This window comes from Alligator sinensis, unplaced genomic scaffold, assembly GCF_000455745.1.
Source record: "Alligator sinensis unplaced genomic scaffold, ASM45574v1 scaffold282_2, whole genome shotgun sequence".
NCBI lineage: Eukaryota > Metazoa > Chordata > Crocodylia > Alligatoridae > Alligator > Alligator sinensis.
The window spans coordinates 1,644,911-1,670,357 of NW_005841879.1; the positions used below are offsets into that span (position 1 = coordinate 1,644,911).

The window sequence follows — 25,447 nt, forward strand, 5'->3', positions numbered from 1 at the left end:
TTCAGGGTAAAATGGAATTAACTACAGGAAAACAGTTAGATTTGTGCAATTATCTTAGAAAGTATTAACATATAAATATAAAGCAAATATTCAGAATCTGGTTTTAACTAACAAAAATCCTAGTTAAAGCTACAATTTATTTACTGACCTCCACCTTATACCTAGTCACCGTGCGGCTACATACGCCATCTATAAATAAGTGTGCTTATACAGAACCTGGGCACAACTGGTAAATTTGTAAATCATTTTCATGTCAGTGTCAGAACATAATTATTCCGGGTTTTGATTTTTAAAAGAATTTACTTCGTTCATTTTGCCTTAAAGTTCTTCTTGATTCCTTTCTTTATGACATCAGAGCAATTTTCTCAACTGCCAAAACTGGTATCATGAAGAGATACCTATGCATTTCAAGCAGGGAATGAGTATCACTACCAGACTGATTTCTGCTGTTTGTTTTATTAATTCTTTGTATTTAATTCAGTTTTCTAAATTATTCTGGCTGAAAACCACCTGTGAAAAAAAAATAATTTCTAAAACCCAATGGAAATCAAAAGCTCCAATGAAATGGACTTTTATACATTATAAGAAGCCAATGTTGGTAGGTTATTTCTAGAATACTGGCATTTCACATTACTATTCATGTAAAAAGATGTAATTTGTCTTCTCTAAAATAAAACGGTTTGGATTACCACTACTTGTCCATTACCCTTTTTTCCATCTCCTTTTATCATCTCTTTTAATTGCTTGTTTTTATTTTTCTTTGCCCTCATCCATTTCTCACTCTGTTTTTTTGGCTCATATATACTTGAGTGCCATCTATTTCTCTCAAGCTGGCATCATGTTCCTCACACTGTTTTTATCAGATGCACCTAAGAGGACAACCCGAAAGGAAAGGATGAAATGGATGACTGCAGTGTTCGGTATAGGAAAAACAACCTTGAAAGCTGAATGACCCTATGTAAAGTTCCTGGTTTCTACGTTTGACCCTAGCTTCTGTGCATCTGATATAAAGAAGAGAGAAACTCACAAAAACAAAAACCAAACAACGGTATTGTAGCTTGTTCATAAGTAAAAAAAAAAATGTAGGTAACAATGGAACAGAGTCGTTGCGATAGCCAAAGAAAGAAAGGTTTAACCCCCCCCCAAAAAACCTAAGGCTGCTATTGTAGTGTTCTCTCTCTCTCTGCAGCAGTTTGGGTCCCCACTGCGATGGCGTTCAATAGGCCTAAGTAAATAAGTGTTTGTTGAAACTACCCAACCATCCTCACAGCACAAACTGGCCAGAGTGGCGGTTATGAAAAGACCACGTGTCCCCTGCTATACTAGGCATGTCTGCTAGACCACAGATTCTCAACAAGACTAAATCTCTGAAGGAGCTAGAGAAGAGAAGACGTCTTTGGAATATGCAGAGGCTTTACCCCTATCCAACTGAACCCTACTACTTTTGAGCATTATTACATGCACCAAGGCAACACATTTTAACAGAAAGCTTAATCCATTTAGAGAGACACTGAGTGGAAAGTGCATTCCCCTAACATGGATCCCCAAAGGCTACAGCAAGTTTCAGTGGTTTTCTAAATGAATTAGTACAATTCAAATAGGGACTCAACGTCCCCTTGACACAGTCTACTTTGCCTTTGGGAAGATTACTAATTATCTAATTTAGCTATAATTCAGATGCCTCTTTTTGCAAGAATTTAGGGTGCAGATGGGAGAGCAACTGAAGTCTGAAGTTTTCTTGCAGAGGTTACTGTAACTAAATTTAATTTCTTACAAACATAAGTGCCATACTAGGTCAGACCAATGGTCCATCTAGCTCAGTGTGCTATCTCCAATAGTGGCAGAGTGGATGCTAAATAGAAAGCTTAAACCACATAGATCTAGAGTGATCTATCTCTTATCTAATACCCTCCTTGGCATCCACTATTATTGTTTTAGTGATGACAGAGGAAACATCTCCAACCAATAGTTCAAATGCTATTAATAGATGTGTTATCCATGAATTTGTCTGGTTTCTTTTTGCACTGGATGATGCTATCTGGCTCTGCCACCTTCTATGGTAAAGTATTCCACAAGTGAAGTACACCTTGCATAAAAAGCACTCGCTCTTGTTAGTTTTAAACTTGTCTCCTATTAATTTCAGTTCAAGTTCTAGTATTCTGGGACTTGATGAATAACAGTTCTCTGTTTACATGGTCCACACCCATCGTGATTTTACAAACCTCTATAATATTTCCTCCCCCTCAGCCTTCTCCTTTTCAAACTGAAGAATCCTAGCCTTTTCAGTCTCCCTTGGTATGTATTTAATTCCATTTTAGTAAGAGATGGAATAAAGATCTCTCTCAAGGATTTAACAACTGTCCATACAAAGTTAAGGTCCTATAGGCAGGACAGGTTTGCTGACAGTTACCAGTCAGCAAATTATCTACTGGAAAATGATATGTGAAATGACAGACAGTCCATTCAGATTAAGACAAGAACTGGCTGAGAGGTTTTATATATATATATATATATAAAAATTTATGATGGAGGAAGCAGTTTGCTATCTGTTACTTTTTCAACTTTTACATAAAATATTGTGCAAATGGCTTTCAGGACTATTGCTGATTTTTTTACTCTACTTGAAAAGTATGCCAGATCAGAAGTAGTCAACATCCTGCAACTCAAACTGCAAGGCAAAATATCTTCAAGATAAAACGAGTTTCTTGAGCTAGAAGTTCCAACAACAGTCTTCCAGACAATTAAATGCATCTATGATGATTACAGAAGACTGAAAAGGAGGACTGAAACAATCTTTCTTCCATATACTATCTAAGAGTCCCATTGACAAGGTATAAACTTTTTTTGAAGACTACTCGGGAGTGTTCTCACGTCACCTACATACAGTTTGTTGTCAAAGAAACCAATTTACAAAAGATCTCATGCATGGCCATGATCTTATTAGCCTCGTGTTTAGAATCTCACTTAATTTAGAGGATTAATTCCTGGGATTACAGTTAGGCCAATATCCCTAAAAGAAACACTTCGATGAGAGCAGAAAAAGGGAGATTGTCTGAGTAGATATAAGCATGGATGTCCCAATTTAGTATTCAGATGGGTACAGAATCAGTGTGCATGTCATGGTAAATGACTAATTTAAGTCCTTCTGAGAAAGAGTGCTAATTAGCCAGTTACTGAGGACACAGAAATCCACACCCTGACACCCAACAATGTCTGCCTCTCTCACAAGATATTTCCCAAATAAGTTTGGTACTGTAGAAAAGTCAAATGACACCTCCTTGTATTATTAATATATAGGTACTACATACAAAAATGAAGCCTGTAAGTCAAGATGAAAATGGGATCTTTTTAAGTTGAGTACTCAGCATCACACTTGACAGAAAAGAATAGAAATGACAGCTGCTAGTGTCAGCACATGGAAGTTAAAGAATACAATTCAGCTACAGTAATGGAACAAACAGTAATATGTCTTCTTCAGTATGAGGAAGAATCACAAATAAAAAGGAGCCTTTCTACACTGCTGAGATAATTCTACGGCTCTGTCCTTCAAAATAAATCCCATTCTGCTCTGATCAGATTTGCAATGGAAAGATCCCAAAGGAAAATTATGTACATGGAAAAGGTGGATTGGAGGTTGGTGGGGAGTAGACCTGAAACCTACAACCAAGATGAATGATGTCTAATGCATAGGGATTGTAAGAATTACATTGCTAACTAAAAAATATTTAACTATATTTTAGTTGACTGCTTAGCCTTTCATTTTTATTCATATTCTGTAAATTGGAAAAATGTTGGTACCAGTAAAGAGCAATTAATAATCTTTTTTAAAAAATGTTTCTTTATAGTCTTCTAAAGCATGTTAATACTTAATGTTTAGTTTACATCGCAAATTGTACATGGTCTCACCTAAAGAAGCGTGCAGCACTTTATCAGATCATTTTACAAGTTAGATTCAAAGCTAAGTCAAGTCAGTATCCATTTTGGATTTGATTACACTGAAATCTCATGAATGGTTCTTATAAGAATTTGGCCACAATAACAGAAAACAGTCATTTCTTGTTTTTATATCCAACCTAGATGCAAAATCAAAGAGCCAAATCCTGATGCAAGGGTGCTTGTAAGAAGTTATAATTGACACCTACCATGTTGTTTATTAAGTAATATAACCTGTTGCATTTCTACAGTAAACTTTAAAGAATCCAATATTTACAAAGCTCATTTAGAGCTTTTCTTCCAACTATCTAATCAACACATTACCAAACTACGATTATCACTTATGAGTTATCACATATGAAAGAATGAGAATGACTGAAAAGATAAAAAGGCCAGATTTTCTCTTAGGTGATTAAAATTCAAAATATATATGCCAAAGTCAGGCTAATTATTTTTGTATCTACATTGGTGCAGAAAGATGTCCAGTAACTCAAAAATGTAAATGGAAAATATCTAAAAAATGAGTCAAGTTAAAAAAAAGAGAGAGAGAGAGAGAGAAAATTAGTGATAATTACTACATTTTGATTTGACTTCCAACGGTTATGTCCATTCTTATTGCAATGGTTTTGATCCTCCCCCCAAGTTCTGATTTGTCATCTAAAATTCTGATGTCATCTAAAAGCACTATTAGTGAGTTTTGGAAAGTTCCATAATAAATGCAAACCTGACGGCAAATGAAAATGCTTTGTCAGGTCCTGGAAAGACTACCCTTCAAAATAATCACATCATATAAATTAGTTCTTGGTTCTAGAAAAGATCAGATGAGGAGGACTGGACAGGCAGTGGAGGAAAAAAAAAGGCATTGCCAGTTTCTTGTGTAAGCAAACAATTTTATAGACTAAATTTAAACAAACCAGCTGGTGAACATTTGCTCTGTGTCATTAGCACCTGAAATTCCTTAGACTTGGCTCTCAAGACAGGTAAAAGAAAAGACGAAGATTGAGAGTATGAATGTTATGAACACTTAACTGGAGATCACGTGCATTTACTTTTTTGTCAGCTTGACATGTGGTTGCAGATTGCACCTGCAGAGGCAACATTAATACCTCTCTTCCCACTCCATGCATTTTAAAGTTGTTTCCTCCAACCAGGCTTATTTTATAAGGTCAGATGATGACAGAGATTTTGGAAACATATGATTTAAGTGGTACAAAGAACATACAACGCTAATTGGTGGAATGGGCATTCTTAAAATAGAAAAGCACTGGATCAGAACTCATATCCATGCAAAGTCTGCAAGTTACCACCATTACATACTGTTCATGAATAAATCAACAACAGGATGAAAGTTGGCAGAACAAAAATTTAATTACAGGGGTAAGCACCTCGGGTGCCTTTTGATCCTTTCAAGGATGCCACACAACGTTCTCACTGTTAGATGTACAAACACAATTCACAAGATAAACTGGATTCCTAGTTGAAAAGTATTCGACCTATTGTGGGCTTGCGCAATTCTTTGCAACAGAAGAATTGCTTTATTATTTTTCCGTACTCAAAAAAAGTAAAACCTAAGAGCTGAAATTTTCCAAGCTGGGCCTTGAGTCTAAAAATGTTGAGAATCATTGAATTATGGTGTGGGTGTCAAGAGGGATAGTCCTGCAGAAAACCTTATTATCTTTCTTTTGTACACACCTACAATTATTTCCTATAAATTCCTTTTTCTAGAATGATCAGTCTCACACATACTCTGGATTCCATAATGGCAGTCATAAAATGTAGATACAATATATAGTAAGGAGACAATATGCGGTATTCTAAAAAGGAGCAAATATATTAGTTCTCTAGCTACTTCTTTCCTCTTTTGCTTTTAGTTGGTAAATAATTATGGAACTACAAGAGAAAAAATATGGTAAATGACCTTTAAAGGAGCTCATTTCATAAGAAGAAATGGTCCTTTGCTCATTTTTAAGGTATTCAAGCTCATATAAATAGCATTGCTTCTTATCCTTATTCTTTTGATGTCCTTCCAAGATGTGGATGATGTCAACATTCCCATATTGTACACCTGTAGTATATATAAACATTAGAAATGTGTCTTTCCCACTCCGCTCCCTCCATTTGACAGCCCACAGATTTTATTTTAATCTCTAAAGCTTAGTAAAGAAAAAAGATTAAACCTTTTTTGCATGCTAGCAGAATTGATGCCAGCCCTTGGACGTATGTGCATTTGTACTGGCAGAAAGTGAATGACTGGCACTGGACAAAAGTAATTTTAATGTGAAACCCTTGGCATGTTATTGTTTATAAATACCATCCTACCATTATATTCTTAATATTTCAGTTTTAAGGAAAAATATGTACTCATCAACAACAGAAATTGTGTTTTTGTATTGAATGTTCAATTCCACTGGAGTTCCAGGAAAATACTGTGCCTACCTCATGTTCATTAGCTCTAATAAAATTCTTAACTACCCTCCACATATCCACCCTTAACATTGGTCCTTTAGTTGCCTCCTTTACAAGGTTTCCCTGCACCACCCCACAAGTTTAGAGATTTAATTACATCACCATATACAGGACGGAAAACCCAAGAACAAATGACTAAAATGCAGCAATCAACAACCCTGTAGGAAGTAACCCAGACAGTGCCTTACCCTTTGGGGTAATGCAGAGACCAAATGGATTATATAATTTACACTTGTAGGAATGGCAAGAATTAAGATTTCTGTTTTAGGAAATATAGCCCACCCATTAGGTAGACCAATGAGGGCCAACATTTTTTGGCAGGCTTGCCACAAATTAGCCCTGCACCTTCCCCAAGTGCCACCCTGATTCTCATCCCCTACCCACGCTGCTGCTCTGCTTTCTGCTCCTTGCTTTGCTGTCACCTTCCTGATCTGCTGTGTGCCACACAGAGGCAGCCATTGCCACTTACTGACCACCCCTAATGTAGGCCAACTATTTAGTCAGGCAGGCTTGCATACTGAAGGAAAGGGAACATGACAAATGCCACTGTAGCTCCTTCTATTACTGAAAAGAGGGTGAACCAAAGATTTCGCCTTTTCTCCCTCCCAGTAGCCCAGGTGAGCCATACCAGCTGAAAGAACCAAGCTGAATTAGGCTATACAAAATCCACAGCAGCGATAAGCATCCTTTATCCCCATTTTCAAGATAGAGAGGTACAGAAGAATGCTACACAACTGACATGAACCTGGGGTGGATATGGAGCTCCATAGCCCTGGCTCCCAGAACTGAGCTTTGGCAGCCAGGCTATATTACTTTGTTTAATTTTCCCTCAACCAAGAAAACAACTTGAAAAATGTTATTATAGGCCACATGTAGACTGTAAATTTATCATGCCCAGCAGCCTTACTCTCAAAACACACCTTGCTTTTCCTTGCAAGCTGTCTCCATTGTGCATATGCTACTTAGCCTGAAGGCAGGTTATCAAGTACCAATTAACCAGTTCCACAATTCTAAGCTGCATGGAAGCAGTTATACTGCTTCTGATTTGGCATGTCTGAGGGTGCTGCTGCCTGGCATGGTCTAGACATAGCCATAATGTTTTTACCTACCCATTTGGCCCTGATCTTAAGTCTACTGAAGCTGCTGAAAAGCCTTGCCTTCCTTCCATCAGGTCAGATCCATAGGGCATTGTTGGGTACATTTTTTTTTCACTCTCTCCTGTACATATTCAGGGCCCTGAACCTGTTCAGCCTCCACAAGAGAAGTCTGAGGGGGGATCTAGTGGCCTGTTACAAACTAGTCAGAGGGGAGCAGCAGGCATTGGGGGAGTCCACGTTCCCCCAAGCACTACCAGGAGTGACAAGAAATAACGGTCACAAGCTGGCAGAGGGTATATTCAGACTAGACATCAGGAGGCGCTACATCACTGTCAGGGCAGCTAGGATCTGGAACCAACTTCCAAGAGAAGTGGTGCTGGCTCCTACCTTGGGGATCTTTAAGAGGAGGTTAGACGAACACCTTGCCAGGGTCGTTTGACCCCAGTACTCGTTCCTGCCATGGCAGGGGTCGGACTTGATGATCTGCTCAGGTCCCTTCCGACCCGACCAACTATGAAACTACCATATACACTTTTGGATACAAAAATTTAAGATTTCTTCCATTCAAATTTCAGGTTTCACCATAGGCATTTAAGGGAAAGTGCTAAAATAATGTTAATTATGTTAACAGACTTTTTATACTGGAAATCAAATTAATTTAGCCTCTGCACATCATTGCCCCATCAATAAAATGAGGAGGGTGCCTCCCTAGAGCACATTAGATTATAAAGTGATATCAGATACTATGCTGATAGAAAGTATACAAGTACCTTACACAGACAAATGCCCATATCTTCATAAAGCAGGGCATTATTTAGTCTGTAATTAGTGTTAGAAGAAGGTAACTCAAATGTTACATTTTTCATTTTTTCCTCCCATGTAAAGGTATCTCCTCTAATAACAAACATACATGGTGTTTTTCCTTACTTTTTGAAAACATCTGCTGTGCTAGTTTACCCCAGTTTGCAAGGTCCTATATAGTAATATAACCTAACCTCTTTACATCCTCTGCCATTTTTCACAGTTAAAGGAATTAGAACCATAAGGACGTAGCCCATTAATGATCCACCCACTAACAACAAACTATTGCATGTGACCGACATAGAAGGGATTGGAGAGAGAAGGCCATGTGAAACATACAGAGGCTTAGATTTTGGTTGCAGAATAAACACAATTTAAAATTACTTTCCTGAGAAAAGCCCCATCACATACTGTAGTGACTTTCAGCTACAAGTAGATGGCTGTAACAAGTAGTGCTTATATTAATATACATTAGTATCCCCAAGACACCTGCAGCAATTATGACTATTATAGAGCAAAACCTTTACAGAAAACATGTTTCTGACATAGAATTTTTCAGTGTGAATAAGGAAAGCACCCGAATGAACTATGCAAAATTTTAATCAGTAGAAAACTACTTTAAAACAGAGGCAGAACAATCTATTTGGAGTGAATTATACTTTTTAAAATGCTGAAGTTTACTATGTGGCATGCTGTCTCAAAACATTTTTATTATCTATTATCATCCTACCTGGATGCGTTTGAAACTCTTCAACAATGCTGCCTGCTGTCACACCACTGAAAGATCACTAAAATGTCTATCACTTCTTTTTCTATGCATTTGCAGTTGACTAGCTACTCAAGATATAATCCTGTGGCCATTTCAGAATCAAAGTGCATTCAGATCAAAGGAGTCTATGAGAAACCACTGACGCACCTACTGTGTTCTGAGTTGCAATTCCAGAAGGCATAGTCTCTATTGAAGATGGTGAACTATTTTTTTCCTCCCATCTCCAGGGGAAATGGGGTTGTTTTATAAAGGTTTACTGGGTCTCCCAGTAAAAAGGACTAGCTTGTAATTACTTACTTTCATTCTGAAAATACTCAAAGAAACACAGCAAAACACAAGATTTCTCATACGAAAGTTTACTTCAACAGGCAGATCTGGGTAATTTGTCTTGATAGGTGTTGGACCCACTCTTAAGTTGGTGATTATTTGAAATGAGCAAGTGAGTAAACATAAGGAGGGCGTCTATTTCACTGACCGTTGCAAATAAGCATTCTTATTTAATAATATATTTTAAGTATCAAAGAAAATTCTGGTGAGATGCACTGAGAGTTATAGTAAATGGCTTCAATGCATGGGAAGTGAGCCTTGCAGAACTAGAATTCCTCGGTTCTGAGCACGTGCTCAGCTTATCCAAACAGCCAGCTCTGACTAACATTTCCATCAAATCTACAGCAATATCAATATAGATATACAGAGAATTAAAGGACTCGTGTATGATTCACTATTTTCTCTCTCTCTCTAGTGAATCGTGCACAACAGTCCTCTACATCTCTGACATGTCTATTATACAACCCTAGTTTCACACTCTTTCACACCTATTACTACAGGCTGTCAAGGAAAAATGTTGCATAGTTTAACATTGAAAAAAGTTCCTTTTCAACTGTAACAGCTGCACTTTTTTAAAATGAAAGCTTGTATTCCTTCATTTTCTGAAAATATATCAGACAAACAGCAGCATAGAAGATTTGCACCACAGAATTAAAGCTAGACATGTTAAGGTAGACAGAATATAATTATGCATAGTGGATTTATCCTGGAACACCATGCTGTTGTGAAAACGGCCTTCACATCTTTTGGGACATGACAGAGCCAGGAGCATTTTTAACCCTACTGTCTCCATCTAACCAGAAACATGGGATACAATTCATTTTGATTTCTATTCAGCAATAAAATTAGTACTATACAGCTATGCACATAAACAATTAACATGTCTATCTTGGCATTAATTTTTAACGGATAAACAATTTTAAAGGAAGGAGGAAAGAATTTATTTGCAAGCACCTCGTATTTTGAAATAAGGGCACTTGAAATGGAACTGGCCGTGTACATTGTGTATATAAATTAATAGCTGAAATACCTGAAATGAAATCTGCCTAATCTAAGGGCTCTTCCATCTGGGCAAGTTACAGGAAAGCTACCAAGCCAGGGTGTGAAATTACAGTGCATTAGCTATTCTTATGAGGATTAAGTAATTGATTAAGGATTGATCATGAATATCAAGTTTTATTTCCTATACTTCCCCAATGTGTTTCTTGCAGATACCCATTATTTTTCTCCTTATATATGGATTGTACGTTCTTAAGGGCAAGAAGCCTCCCTTAGTTATACATTTCTACCCATGACGTTTTGTAGTCCCATCACGGCAGTATCTGAGTACCATTGCTGTATTTATCTTCACAGTTACCTATACCCAAGTGTATAGGTGTTGTTATCTCTCTTCTACAGATGAGAAACAGACCCAGGTACTAAAGCTCAAGCACCTAAATATTTCTGAGGATATATCTCTGGGCCTAACAGACTTCCTCAAGGTCACAAAGGAAGTGTGTGGTGAAACAGAAAATTGAACCTGTCTTACAAGCCCTAACCAAGCATCTTAACCACTAGAGCCATCTAGTTTCTATAGTATCTTGCAAAAGAGGCACTATCAGGTTCTGTTACAATACAAATAGATAGTACAAAAAAATAAATACATTTTATATATTTATACACACACACACACACACACATATAAGAACTGTACCCATCACCTTAAAAATGTCTAGGGCAACCAATCTTCAGTATGGACTATTAGTCTGAAAAATATCACTTCTAACCTGAAGCTGGTTCAAGTTACCTAAAGCATAAAGCATCTGAAACCACTGACTTTCATTTTGTTACATTCTTATCACTTAAAACAGATGAACAGATTAAAAAAGAAAATTATACAGCTGACTAGTAAAATCCTGAAATAAGATTTTATAATGGAAAGCTGACCCAAGCTAACCTATAGGAAAGCTGTTATAAACACAAACATACGTTCTACTTACTGAATTTGACTAAAAACTTATATGTTTCACTAAACTGCTCTTTATTGCATGTTTCACTTACTTCAAAGCTTCTTCCAGTTTGCGAATTTTCTTTTGAGTATCCCCTTTCACTTTCTCAAGGTCATTCTGCAAACCATGAACCTACAATTTAGAAGAAAAAAAGTACATTTTCGCTATCACAGAATGCGATCCACCAAATTATTACTCTAGATTTCATTTTGATACACAGTCAATTTCTTTTGCACAAGTGTATACAATAATCTGATGAAATATACATATCTGCATAAACATACACACTGCTAATACATGTACACACAAATGTATATATGTACACATACAAAACCAACAAAATTCACCCCATGACACGCTCATATACAAAGTAGCTAGAAGATGTGTAGTGCCATTAAAAACTCTATCTTTTTTGATCATATTCATCAGTTTACATTGTAAAATTTCTGAAACAAGGGCTGTATCCTCTTTTGAATGTTTGTACAAAAACTAACATGTTTTGGGTGCTATTATAACACAAATGATGATAAAAAGCCCACTGCCTTCCAGCTGCAGTTAAAGCTGAGAATTTTGATCTTTATAGCCTTACAATGATAATGATAGATCCTAGCTATCTGGAAAACCCTCTTTTTCCTTTCAAAGTAACAAAAATATAGTAGCTCTGACACATACTCCCTATAGTCAATGTCTGCTGGTCAAAAGCAGATTTCTTCTGTAAATGGCTTCTTACTCTGATGCTGTTGGACCAAGACATCAAATGAGCTTTGGAGCAGGGGTTGTCAATTTTTTTATTCCTGAGGCCCTCCTAGCATGCTATAAAAAACTCCATAGTCCACCTGTGCTGCTCCCTGCATGGGAGAGGATCAGCCCAGCTCCCCAGGCCTGCCTGCACGGCTCCGGGTGCAGCAGGCGAGGCTCAGGAGCGGGGAGCCCCGGGGGCCACATACAGCTGAGAAGTAACAGCGTGGAGCCTTGTCCACCCACCCGCCTGTCCACAGCACCCCCCCCACAAGGTGGAGGTTGTGGGGCAAGGAGGGCACGAGCCGACCCCCACCTCTTCCTCAGGACTCATCTCAGCCCTGGGTGGCCGAGGTGACTCCTCCCTGTGCCAGGCCAGGCGGATCCCCTAAAACCTGCTCGTGGCCCCACTGGGATGCTGTGGACCCCCGGTTAAAAAACGCTGCTTTAGAGTTGGTCATCCTCCTGGGCACAAGGCAAAACACCCCTGTTCAAAGTATATTTTTTTAAAACTAAGGACTATTAATTTTTTTTTTTTTTTACCTGTGCTCAGGTAACAATTTGGGGAGATTCCTGTTCTATTTTCTTTGTAACAAAGGTACGTGCAAATTTAGGAAGTATTTTTATTGCTCACATTTATTTATCATATGGTATTTCAATAAGTTATTACAATAAAAGTTATTTATATTGAAGTACTCAGACTTAAGAAACAACTAATTTTATCCATTTTACAGAGAGGTAGCTAGCTGTGTTAGTCTGAAATCAGGCAGAAGGCAGGGCAGATCTGCACCTTACAGACACCTACACACCCACACCCACATGTGCACACGTGTATACATACATAGCATAAGCTTTTGGGAGCTCCAGTCCACTTCATCAGACACTGTGAAAAGACATGCACAGAATAGTGTACAAAATGGAGAGAGTGATTTGAATACAAAAGGCAGAAAGGGAGGAAGAAGAGAGGCAGTGATGGGAGAGGCAAACAAGCAAGCAATAAACTGTAGGAACACCGGGGTCAAAAGCTGATCCAGGTACCAGGATAAGAATCCAGAGTCCTTGTTTAAACCAAACTTAACACAATCAAGTCTGTGGATGATTTCTTATTCTGCAATTTCCAATTCAATTTGGTTTCTAAAGTTTTGCTGCCAAGAACAGCTACCCTGAAGTCAGCGATGGAAATTAGGGCTGTGAGAAATTTCGGCAGTCTTTTTGTTTCAGAGGTGTTTTAGGCCTTTTCAGCACCCAAAACCCCAAATCCAAATAGAAATGGACACTCAGAAGCATCTCCAAAATGAAATTTTACCCCATTTGACCCCAGCATTCTTTCCTGCCCATGGCAGGGGGTCGGACTTGATGATCTGCTCAGGTCCCTTCCGACCTGACCAACTATGAAACTATGAAATCAGGCATCTGAAACGTTTTGAAAATGTTAAAGAAAATTTTGGAGTTTCGGAGTCAGGCTTGCAGGGAAACAGCTGCACACTGCTGCCCTGCTGCACAACTCGGCCCCACAGGGAGCAGAGATTCGCACCGGGGGCCTCCTCACTGCCGCTGCCCGCCCCACGCTGCCCCGGTGACGTGGGGCTGCCCGGGGTGGGCAGTGGTGGCAAGGAGACATCCGGCATGGATCTCTGCTCCCTGCAGAGCCAGGTCACGTGGCAGGGCAGTGCTGGTCCCAGCTGCATGACCTAGCTCTGCAGGGAGCAGAGATTCGGTGCTGCACAGGGTGGGCAGCAGCAGCGAGGAGATCCCTGCTGCGGATCTCTGCTCCCTGTGGAGCCAGGTCGCGCAGCAGGGCAGTGCTGGTCCCTTCCATGCGACCTGGCTCTGCAGGGAACAGAGAAGAGATCCAGTGCTGCATGAGGCAGGTAATGGCGGCGAGGAGATCCCAGCGCGACTCTCTGCTCCCTGTGGGGCCAGGCTGCCAGCAGGGACCAGCAGGCCTGCTCGCCACTCTGCGCTGCTTCCCTGCCCTGCGACCCAGCATGACAAGGATCAGAGATCCATGCAGGGGGTCTTTTTGCCTGCACAGAGGGCAGTGGCCCTTGCCCTCCCCTGGATGGGTCACCCACGACCCTGCCCTGCTCCCCGCTGGGGCCCTGCATCCCCTGGCCCTGCAGCCCTGCCTGGCTGGGCAGTAGGGCTGTGCGAAGCTTGCAGCCCGTTCAAAACAGATTCGGAGGAGATTCAGCAGATTCAAATCTCCGAAACAGATTTGGCCGAAAAGAAACAGGACAGTGATCCAAAACACCAAAACAAATCACTGTTCTCCGAAACGGCCAAATCTGAAACCAAACTGAAACACAGCCGTTTTGCACGGCCCTAATGGAAATGTCCAGGGAAGTTAAAGTGCTCTGCCAGAGGGCACTTTGTGTCTTTCTAGAGCTGATTGGTGTTAACGCATTCAACACAGGGGGACTGCCCTGGCTGAGAGAGCAGAGAGGCGCTGTAAGCAGGTGATGGCATATGAGACCTGGACAGACTTGCAGGTTAATGACATTTGGAAGTTATGTCCTGTGTTATTTTGGTCCTGTGATGGTGTGGTCTGTATTGATGGGGGTAGGAGGGCACAGCTGACACTTGGGTCTGCTGCAAGGCCTAGTGCCTCAGTGAGAATGGAAGTTAAGTAACCTGTTGCTTTAGAGAGACTATTTTAGGCTGGGGGGCTGTTTGTCCCTCACAGCTTCCTTGAGACAGTTGTCTTTTTTTCCAGGAGGGATTGGACACCATTAATGATATGTCTAGGGTGTTCAAGCTGAGGGCTGTGGTGACAACCAGAAGGCTTCTGCTGTCCTCATCACTGGGTTGGTATTGTAGCAAGTCAGAACAAGGTTTTAGTTTGGCTTTGTTGATATGAGTGGCTACAGTTTGGGGATCTCATTGTAGTTCCCTACAATTTAGTTACAATCCCTGCTCCAGATCCTTAAAGTGAACATCCTGTTTGGTGGGGTCAGAGCAGATATGGCTGTAAAGTGAAACTTTACTGTAGATCATGGATCTAGTGGTGTGCTTAAGGTAAAAGCTGGTGGCGTAATGGTAGTTGTAGCAGTTGATTTCTGATGCAATGTGGTAGCGAGGTGGCTATTACAAACCTTCACTGTAGCATCTAGGAAATGAATGTGCTGGATGGATCAGTCTAGAATTAGTTTAATGGAGGAGTGAAAGTTGTTAAAGTCCTAATAACATTTTTCTAGACATTCCTTCCCATGTGTCCATACTATGAAGAGGTCACTGATGTATCTTTAGTGTATCAAAGGAAGGAGAAGGCAACTGTGGAGGAAAAGGACTTGGCATATTGAGGGACCATACATGTGCCCATGGCAGTACCATTTGTTTGTAGGTAGAAGAAGCCCTTAAGAAACAGTTGTGTGCCAGAACAAAGCAAGAAAATGTAATGGAAACAGAAGTAGTGTCCTCACTGGGGATAATGTTCTTTATGGGGATGTTGGCATACAGAGATGTGAGTGACATCCACCGTAGCTAGCATGCACTGCCCTGTGCATGTCCTTTCATAGCATATGATGAAGTGAGCTTGGGCTCCCAAAAATGTAGACTAACTAAATCAGAGATATATCTAGTATACACATCCTGCTTTATACATTTTATACATACACTGAATTCAAATGGAAGAGTCTCAAAGGGTTCTGCATAAATATAAGTATTTGCTGACAATTTATATTGATATAGTGGTATTTAAAGCAAAAAATCAAACCTTTGTTAATTTTAAAGTAATCAGGTTGGCAAAAACACATCAACAAAAGGGAGCAGATAGAATAAACAAGGGATGTGGTTGAAGAAGTGCAGAAGTCTAGCGTTCTTAAAAAAGATTTAAAAGTAGTCCAAGTGCCATCAGCTAAAAGGTGTTATAAGAATATGCAAACAGTAGGAAGTTACTACCCAGACTGAAAAAGCACATTTGTAGTTCCACAGAAACCTCGAGTGGGGAAAAAAAGAAAATCCATAAACTTCAAGCATTTGTAAACGCCTTTGACATGAACCTTGGGATGTCAATACAGTTTAGCTGATTACATATTATAAAAGCATTTGCACAATATGATGAAAAATCATATCCCTAGAAAATATCAAAGCATGCATGTGTATTAACATCAGTAACCTTGAAAGTTTGTAAAAAGATATACCTGACAATACAACATGACACTCCAAGATCTCAGGTGAAAAATAAGAAGGAAAAAAAAACAAAAAAAACAAAACCCCAAAGTTTAGAGATTCTCTGGTAAAAGGCTTTACTACAGGTGCTAACTATTTGGAAGTCTGAATAATTAGTTGGTTTGCAACAGTTTCACAAAAAAGAGGGATTTTCAATTATGGTAGTTAGGAATAGGTATTACTATCTTGCTATATTATACATGTTTAACAGCTGTCTCAAGAACTGCTCTTGCTAATCTTCTGTCACTGTTATTATATTTAGCTGCCTGCTTGGAATACAAGCAGTAGCTTATTTGTAAAAGGCAGGTGTTTCCTCTGCTTGTAAAACCATTTAGACCAACCAGTTCCTGATTCAGTAGATTAAGAACTTAATCAAATAGTGACATCATTACAGTTATTATCTAGTATATGTTTGATGTTCAAGGATCTTAACAGGGAACTGTCATTGTAGATCAATAACAGTTATTTGATCATTTGTATGTACTTAACAAACAGATTGCAGCTCATACTGTATGGTTCCTATAATAAAGGCAAGGTACTGGGGGGGGTGTTCTTTGGCATTTTACAGCCCAATCTGTGCTTTCTTTTATGGACACATCAATACCATGGTTCTCATGTACTTTTTTTTTTTCTCAGAGATTTTCAAAGTACACCGTTTCAACAATGTTTCCGAGCATGTGAACTTTAGCAGTCCACTCTACCAGAAAGTTTTCTTCATCTTGTGTATTGCCTAATAGTTACACAATCCTTGCTGAAATAAGTTTTATCTTATCCTTTTTTTTAATCAAAGGACATATTCCCTAGGGAGTAACAACCACTCTTACTTAACCTGGGGCATTTCATGAAGGGCAAAACATGAGAAGAGCATGTGAGGAAGTAATGATTCCAGCTAGAACGTGCTATTAGCAATACTAGATTTTTGTATCACTTTACACTCATTTTGCAGCAATTATATATTTTTTAGAATAATTAAACTGTTTGAATAAAGTGATGTGGCCCTTACCAATATCACTCATTATTGTTAAAATAGCATAAATGTATACCTGGCATTTTTTTTTTAGTGAATGAGATGACAAGACACTTCCTCAAAAAGTTTATATTAAGATAACAACGCACACTGGTATTCTAGTACTGTAACTAAAAGGAATCACAAAGTACTTCAAGTTTTCAGATAACATTGCATCTGATATCAAAAACAAATGTACTAACATTTATAGAGGCAAATCTGAAGCAACTCTCATTGCAGGTCCCAGTGTAGGCCCAGATCCTGCTACCTACCCTGCAAGAGCAGAAACCGGTGCCTAGGTAGAGCCTCACTGAACTCAGTAAGGTGCTACAGGATTACAAAAGTTCATTCGTTTGGTTTTTTTTCATTTCCGGAACAGGACAAAAAGATCAAATACATGTTAGCAATAGAATTTTTTTTCAGCTAGATCTTGCAACTGGATCCAGTTAGGGACAGCGCTGTGCTCTAGTGAATCTAGCTCAGGATCTAGTCCTTAACATCATCATTTAGAAAGTGAAAGTAAGGAGAACGAAACCAATAATTATTTAGTTTGAATTCTTCAGGAGAAGTTGAGAATTGTACATTGACCTGATTACTGGGGTGTTTCGTTAAGATTATGTTGGCTTAATTCAACAAGAACCCGTCTGGAAAAATAACTATGAAGGAAAAAATATGTTTCAAGGTTAGCCATCTCTAAGAGACTGCCTAAGATTTGTTGAGGGACAATGCCAGACCCACTGGCTCTTATAATACTGATTTCATTTCCTGGAGTGTATTCTGAACTGATTTTCAAACAAAGGGCCAAAACCCGGGAACGTAAGAAAGCAAAAGCATTAGAAAAGGACTTAAAAGGGAGCCTCACTAGAGTGAAAGTTGGTAGCTGTTTGAATGAATCAGGAGACACTGAGGTATGAAAAGAAGTCAGTCATGCTTAAGTTACTACTAAGGGATGTTAAAACTATATGAAAGTACCATGCACACCACTTTAAAATCCTTCCCACAAGTTTTGTTCCTAATGCTAAGATAAACAATAATTTTAACATGACCGTTTGGTTGCTGTGTATCACTGATCACAGACGGCTGAAAGGAAGAATTAGAAGTATTCAAATTTGGTCAGATTTGTTGAACAGTCATTTCATAGAATACTGGAAAACCCAAGGCCCCGTCTGAGAGTCAAAGAATTGGAAATTTCCATTGTGAGATAGATAGAGGCACAAGGCCTGACACCTGAGCGTGTGTCCTGAGACACCAAAAAGGGAATAACTAGTCCAAGTAGCCAGATAATTAGGAAATATTAGGCCCACCTCTCCCACTTCCATATCTATATCTTCTATATCTCCCTGTCATCTGCTAGACTTCAGACTAACATGGTTAACTACTTCTCTGTATATTATATCATCAATAATGCTTGAAAATAGATCATGAGATACAGCCACTCTGAACCTATTAAATGTACACTCTGCCTGTCGATCTCGGAAAGGGAAAGTCATGGAAAAAGTCAGATGATATCCTATGGAATAATCAAGTCTTGCACCACATAACAATTTACTGTTTAAAGCTGTTGATGTTTAAGTATAAAAATTAGTTATCACTTTACAAACCGATTTTTAACTGATCTGAAGATTATATATGCTCTTTAATTATATTTCTACTCTCAAAACCATGTCTCTCAGGGAGATGAAGAGCATATGTATTTTACTTGGACTGTTGCATAGCAAATATTTACTGGAAGAAAACAACTGATACAGTCGATAAAATATCAATACACAATTAAAACTCTCTCTTCCTAAAATATGAGCTGAAAGAATGAAAAATCGTGGTAAGACCACTATGATCCAATATATTTGTCTGCTTCCTCTTCACCAGGGTGTATTTCACCCTAACTGAATTAAAAAGTAGGCATTGTGTTCCAAGCCACAAGTATTAATACTTCTGGCAAACAAATTAATAGCCTTATCCATGGTTGAAAGCTGATCATTACTACTAGAGCTTTTAGGTTTCAACAGTTACATATCTGTTCTCTGCCCAATATTCACTTTTTAAGGATTTTTGAATTTCAATCTTTAGTTGCTACATAAAAAGATACCAGGGCAGGTCCTATGAGGAACGGTTACGGGACCTGAACCTGATCAGCCTCCAGAAGAGAAGGCTGAGGGGGGATCTTGTGGCCTGCTATAAAATAGTCAGGGGGGATCAACAGGCACTGGGGGAGCCGCCAGGAGTGACCAGGAATAACGGTCACAAGCTGGCGGAGGGAAGGTTTAAGTTGGACATCAGGAGGCGCTACTTCACGGTCAGGGCGGCTAGGGTCTGGAACCAGCTTCCAAGTGAGGTGGTGCAGGCTCCCACCCTGGGGGTTTTTAAGAGGAGGTTAGATGACCATCTTGCTGGGGTCGTTTGACCCCAGTACTCTTTCCTGCCATGGCAGGGGATCGGACTAGATGATCTGCCCAGGTCCCTTCCGACCCTAGAAACTATGAAACTATTTTGGAAGTGCATCTTACAATTACCTTTTTATCATGTACTCTCTCCAAATCAAGTCTTTCCTGTTGAAACTTGTTTTCTTGATCCTGTAAATTAAGAATTTTTTTTTTAATAGGCAAGCCACAATTTCTGTAACTTTTCTAATACACAGTTATTTGAAGATGCCTCTGAAAACAGCTGTGAGAAGACACAGGTCAAGTTTGGCCTTCGTCCATAACTCACAAGCGCAGGCGACGGGGCAACAGAATTAGAACCTGAGGATGCATAAGAGGGGAGTGCTTTCCTCTTGCTTTACAACAATTCATCCCACCAAATATGAGCAATGTTGAAGTGTTCCAAATATAACAGTAACTAATCCTCCTGTGCCAATAAAATGGCTGCTCTACCCCAAGTCAGGGGACAGGAAGATACGATGCAGGAGAAGAAGATACTTGGGGCTCCAGCAGGGATGCAAAGAATATGTAGTAGAGAGAGGAAAGGAATAACCTGAGTATCTATGAGAATTCAGAACATGTAACTGAATTGTTAAAATATAACAGTAAAAAAATAAAATTATGTTAACTCACACAAATACAAATATTGCTGTGAAAGACAGATACATGATTTACTATTAACTTTACTATATACTTCTCTATAATCTCCCGATACATGCTTTTATTTCAGTTCAACAGAGGGAATTAAGACAAACTGTCACAATATTTCTTTAAGAGGCTTAGTCAGAAATATAAGTTTTACCCTTTTAAATGCAAAGAGATTGATGCCTCTTATTTTCACAAACTCCAAAATTTATCTTAGCTTGGTATTCTATTCATACAAATCATGGGAACGAGGAAAAAGGGCTCACCCTTAGCTGTTGCTGCCTTTGATGTTCTGATTCTTGTAACTGTTGTTTTAATTGAGACACACTGTGTTCTAATTCTTCAATCACATCAGATGCCTGCAGGGATTACAGGAAGAGGGAATGTTTGTCTTGTATTCTCCATTAGCTGAACAGAAGTGACTTGGTCTTTCTTTTTCCAATGTTTCATCAAAAATCAGAAAAATGATCAACTTGGAAAAGAAACTTTTTTTAAACAGCTAGTATTTTTTTGAAGTATTTCTATGCTATTGAAAATATGAATAAGATCATAATAAAAAATAGTAATAGGCAGCTAATTTAATGGAGAAAAAAATCTGAACATAAAATGGAGACAGTCATTCGGTGTTTCCCTAGCAAAGCTCTTAGCATTTTAGTAAATGAGGCCACAACACAGCTGCTGTGGTTGTTCTAGATTTATCAACTGGTTTAGAAGTAACTTCTTGAAAATCGGGACTTTTTTCTAATACATATTTGACCCGACTATGTTGTAGGTACATATACTATCACCAAGTCTTGTTATTTATACAAAAATACTGAATTCTAACATTTTGGAGCTGAATACTGATATGGTCTAGCTTACTTCGCAAAAATTCAAATATACATGAAACAAAATGTTCCATAAATAATGGCTGGAAAATATACTAATTTATACCCAAAGCAAAATATTTTTCTTCATACCACTTCTCAAACTATTTATTGAAGAGACCTCATACAAGCCAGCAAGTCTGTGCTCCAAGTTTTCAAGAGTAGTTTTTTTGGCACCTGAAACCTCACATTCGTACATCCAAGATGAGGGCTCAGCTAATAACTACCTGACATACGCAAATGCCACCTGTGCACACACTTCAGAATCATTGTGCACTCGAATTTGGTAATGCAAATGTAAACCCTAATGCTATAAGCAGGTATGCATGGGAGCACTTTAGGCAACTGAAAAGTCTCACTGACTAGTTATTCACACGCATTAGTGCTTGCAAGATTGAAGAGACCACTTCTAAACATTTTGCCCCTTTATGTACATAAGTGGTAAGCAAACATTTTTATGCCTATTATTCCTGGAAAGCTGTATGCCTGTAAACATACCTTAGCTGCAGAGAGAGCGTGTTCCTGTTTTATAAAATTTATGTCAGCATCATATTTGCTTTGTAGTTGTTGGATATTCTGCTCATAATCTTGTATAATGTGATCCTTCTCTTTCTGAAGTGAGTTGCGCCTACAAGTATTAAAGAAACAATAATAAAATTAGTTCCTAATTTTGGCTAATTTTCTTTTTTGCTAACTTCATTCACCCAGACACTCATCTCATTAAGTGAAATGTAAATAAATAATGAGCGACTAATATATTTGTTTCATTGTGAACATTATTTTGTGTGAAGGCTAAAAAAGCACCAGGGTGGGTAAAATTTTGACTGTAATTTTTCAGGACTGAATTACTGAATACTGATTTCTTTAGAGACCAAAAAAAGGACTATTTCATTCATTACCTTGCCTTCACTTCCTGCAGGTCAGTGCATGCTGCCTGGTAACACTGTTCCAGATCAGTCTTTTCTTGATATAATTTCTGGCGCTGTAAATTACTATTTTCAGCCTCTATGGTCAGCTGCTGGACACGGGCCTCCAGTTCTTTGACCATCTGGTTCTAAAAGAATAGATTATTGTTAAGAAATGAGAGAAATAAATTTGCGTACACTCCTGATGTTATGCACCAGCCTAGAGAAACTAGGTTCTTTGGTGATGTAGAGACACAACAGATAGACTAGCAAAGCTGTCATCAGTCATGACAGGAAGTTTTATAATGTTCTAAAAACCTAAAATAGACATGTTTGAAATAAAGTAGAAATGTGTGACCTCTTCCCCCAAACTTGTACTTACATTCTATAACGTAAGTCTTTTGTAATAAGAAGCAAAGCGAATATTTCAAAGAAAAAAAGACATTGAAAATAATGTCCTGAGCTCTGTCATTACCAGCATGACCAGCACTGACACATGTACACTTTGCAACACACGTCAGAAAAATGAAACTCTGGGCCACTATCAGAAATGTGTGTATGATTTGCTTAATTTTTATGCTTAAAAAGGACTACAGAAATTGGGTAGTCTAATAAGGAATTTAATTAGATTTGTATACATGTTTAGGAGAGTCAGATAATACACTCAGAGTCTGTAACCTTTAAAGTTTTATGGAATCCAATTAATTCAATCTATATATTTTATTGACATCAAATGTTTTATATAAAAAAAATCTAACCAGTAAAATAAAATCATTACCCATGCATATGCCTAATAACAGCTCATTCTTGTTGTCAGTCTCTTATGGTATTACTTCCAAAGGAATAATGCGATATGGAAGTAGGGAAGGACACTTTTTTCATATATAAACTACACAAGCATGCATATTTACATATAAAAATAAAGTGTTGGACTGAAAGATTTAAGATATATTGATAAGGCATATGCTACAGATGGGAGGGATATTAAGAACACTGACTTCTTAGCATAAAAGTTATAATAATACTTAACCCTTTCAATAAGTCTTTAAATCATTCTACAGACATTAATAACCAGGAATCCTGGTTTTCTCTGTTTAATAAATGCAAATTTTCTGGACCCCCCAAAATTCTCTGATTAAAAAACTCAAAATCTGTAATTAAAATGAAATGCCACCATCTATATATATAAATTCATCATGGGGGCTGAGAATGGAATTGGTGAGGCTCTACTCACCAAGGCGCTCCTGGGGGTCACAAAAAATAATGGCCATAAGCTAGCACAGAGCAGATTTAGATCGGACATTAGGAAGAACTTCTTCACGGTTAGAGTGGCCAAGGTCTGGAACCGGCTCCCAAGGGAGGTGGTGCTCTCCCCTACCCTGGAGGTCTTCAAGAGGAGGTTAGATAGGCATCTGGCTGGAGTCATCTGAACCCAACACTGTTTCCTGCCTATGCAGGGGGTCGGACTCGATGATCTATTGAGGTCCCTTCTGACCCTAACATCTATGAATCTATATAGGAGTCAACTGAACACAATGTTTTACTGATCTATTTAACATTTTAAGCAATTTGGAAGCCTACCAATGCCTCAATCACTATCATCAAATGAATTCTAAATACCTATATATTTTGGTATTTGATTTTGGGTTTTATATCATGGAAAATCAGAGCTCCCCCTGCTCCCTTTGCTCACTGGGACACAGGTCCAGGCCCCTCACTCCAAAGCCACAGCCCCCCCAGCCCTGCTAGTGCCCCTCACTCTCTACCCACAGCCCCACAATCCTGTTGGTGTACCTCACTCCCCAACCATACCCCCCCCAGCCCTGCTAGTGCCCCTCACTCCCCACCCACAGAACCCTACCTCCCAGCCCCACCAGAGAGGGCCCACAGCTGCCAGGTCTACAGGGCCAGGGGCTAGGTCTACAGCCCCCTGCCCTCCACAGCAGCACCCAAGTCCCGACTGACGCATGCGGCACCTGCTTCGGAGCCTGGCTTCTCCTCCCCCACGAGTAGCGTGGCCATGGTACACAAAAAACCCAGATACTTGCTAATAACGCACGCATTACCCCCTCCCCTTTTTAATTAATAAATGTGGGTATAAGCAAAGGGGGTGGGGGAAGAGAGAGAAAAAAAAGCACATACTGCCCAAGGGAACAAGACAAGTCAGCATACGACCAACAGCAGATCACGTGCGTTCCCATCCCTCTACGCTGTCTCACCACAACTTAATATTTCCTTCTAATGACCCCTTTCCATTTACATTACAAATAGACACTGAACAGTTTGATAGTAAAAAACATTTTCAGAAAATACAACACACAAAATTAAAACAACAGTTGACTCCAAAAAAACAACAAAACTCTTTTTTTCCTCATTATTTCCTAAGCTCATGTTAATGTGTAAGAAGTGAGAAAAGAATTGCTCAGTAGGGTAAGGTGAGAAAAATAAGACACAGATGCCTTGTAGGACGTACAGTCATACTTATTTTTAAGTTAACAATGGTTTGGAAGCGAGGGGAAGTGGAAGAATATTTTCACCCTGTTAAAGGAAAGTAAAAATTCCATCGGTCAACTCAAGTTAGATGCATAATACTTGAATATGCCTGAAGTGGTTTCTGACACACTCATGCAATCAGAATTGTATTACTCAAACTTTGAAAAGCAGCTTAAAATATTTTCTGAAACAGGCTACATAAACCCACTCTCTGTACCAATAGAAAGCCAGCTGCAGAGTATGGTTTGTTCAGACAACAAAGAAAGTTGTGTATTTTACTTCTAAGTTATAGGATTTGTCATATACCGAGTGAAGATTGCTATCCTGTTTTTGATAAACATCAGCTTCAGACATCCTGTACCCAAAAGATTGAGCCATGTGATAAAATAAGGAGGATATCCCACTTTGCCAGCTGCGGTATATTTGGCAAAACATGTATATAATTTCAGCTTAAATAGCCAAAGCAAGAAATGTCTTCAGAGATAACTTTCTGCTAAAATAGCAAGTGAGGCACTAGAAAACTAACTCCAAAGAAATTTCTAGAATGCAATATAATTTTTTTAATATTGACATGAAACAATCTGCAGTATTGAACATTTTAGAACATAATAGTCGTTTTAAATCAGGTATGTTTTTAATAAATTCCATGAAGATTAGTTACTTTATTATGTATGTAAAGTGACTTCATGAGAGGGATTCAGCAAGAAAGGATGTCTTTCATACTTGTCCACGTGAAAGCATAGCTATTTTTGCTATGCTCCTTAATTAAGGACCCTTTTACGAATATTGCTGAATCTACTTTGGTTGCTGTTGAGCTCTCCCCAAA

The 25,447-nt window shown here is 38.8% G+C and overlaps 1 protein-coding gene across 6 annotated transcripts in view; it reads right to left on the reverse strand.

Moving 5' to 3' along the window:
* The window catches only part of CEP112 (centrosomal protein 112), a 276,328-nt gene that overhangs the window by 162,934 nt on the left and 87,947 nt on the right, over positions 1–25,447 (reverse strand). For all 6 annotated transcript variants that reach the window (XM_006017352.3, XM_025196262.1, XM_025196261.1 and 3 more), the window contains 5 exons: positions 22,123–22,277; positions 21,722–21,851; positions 20,624–20,716; positions 19,806–19,865; positions 11,434–11,513 (listed from right to left, as the gene is read on the reverse strand). In XM_006017352.3, the coding sequence (XP_006017414.1) occupies positions 11,434–11,513; positions 19,806–19,865; positions 20,624–20,716; positions 21,722–21,851; positions 22,123–22,277 (518 nt within the window). The remainder of the gene's footprint in view (positions 1–11,433; positions 11,514–19,805; positions 19,866–20,623; positions 20,717–21,721; positions 21,852–22,122; positions 22,278–25,447) is intronic.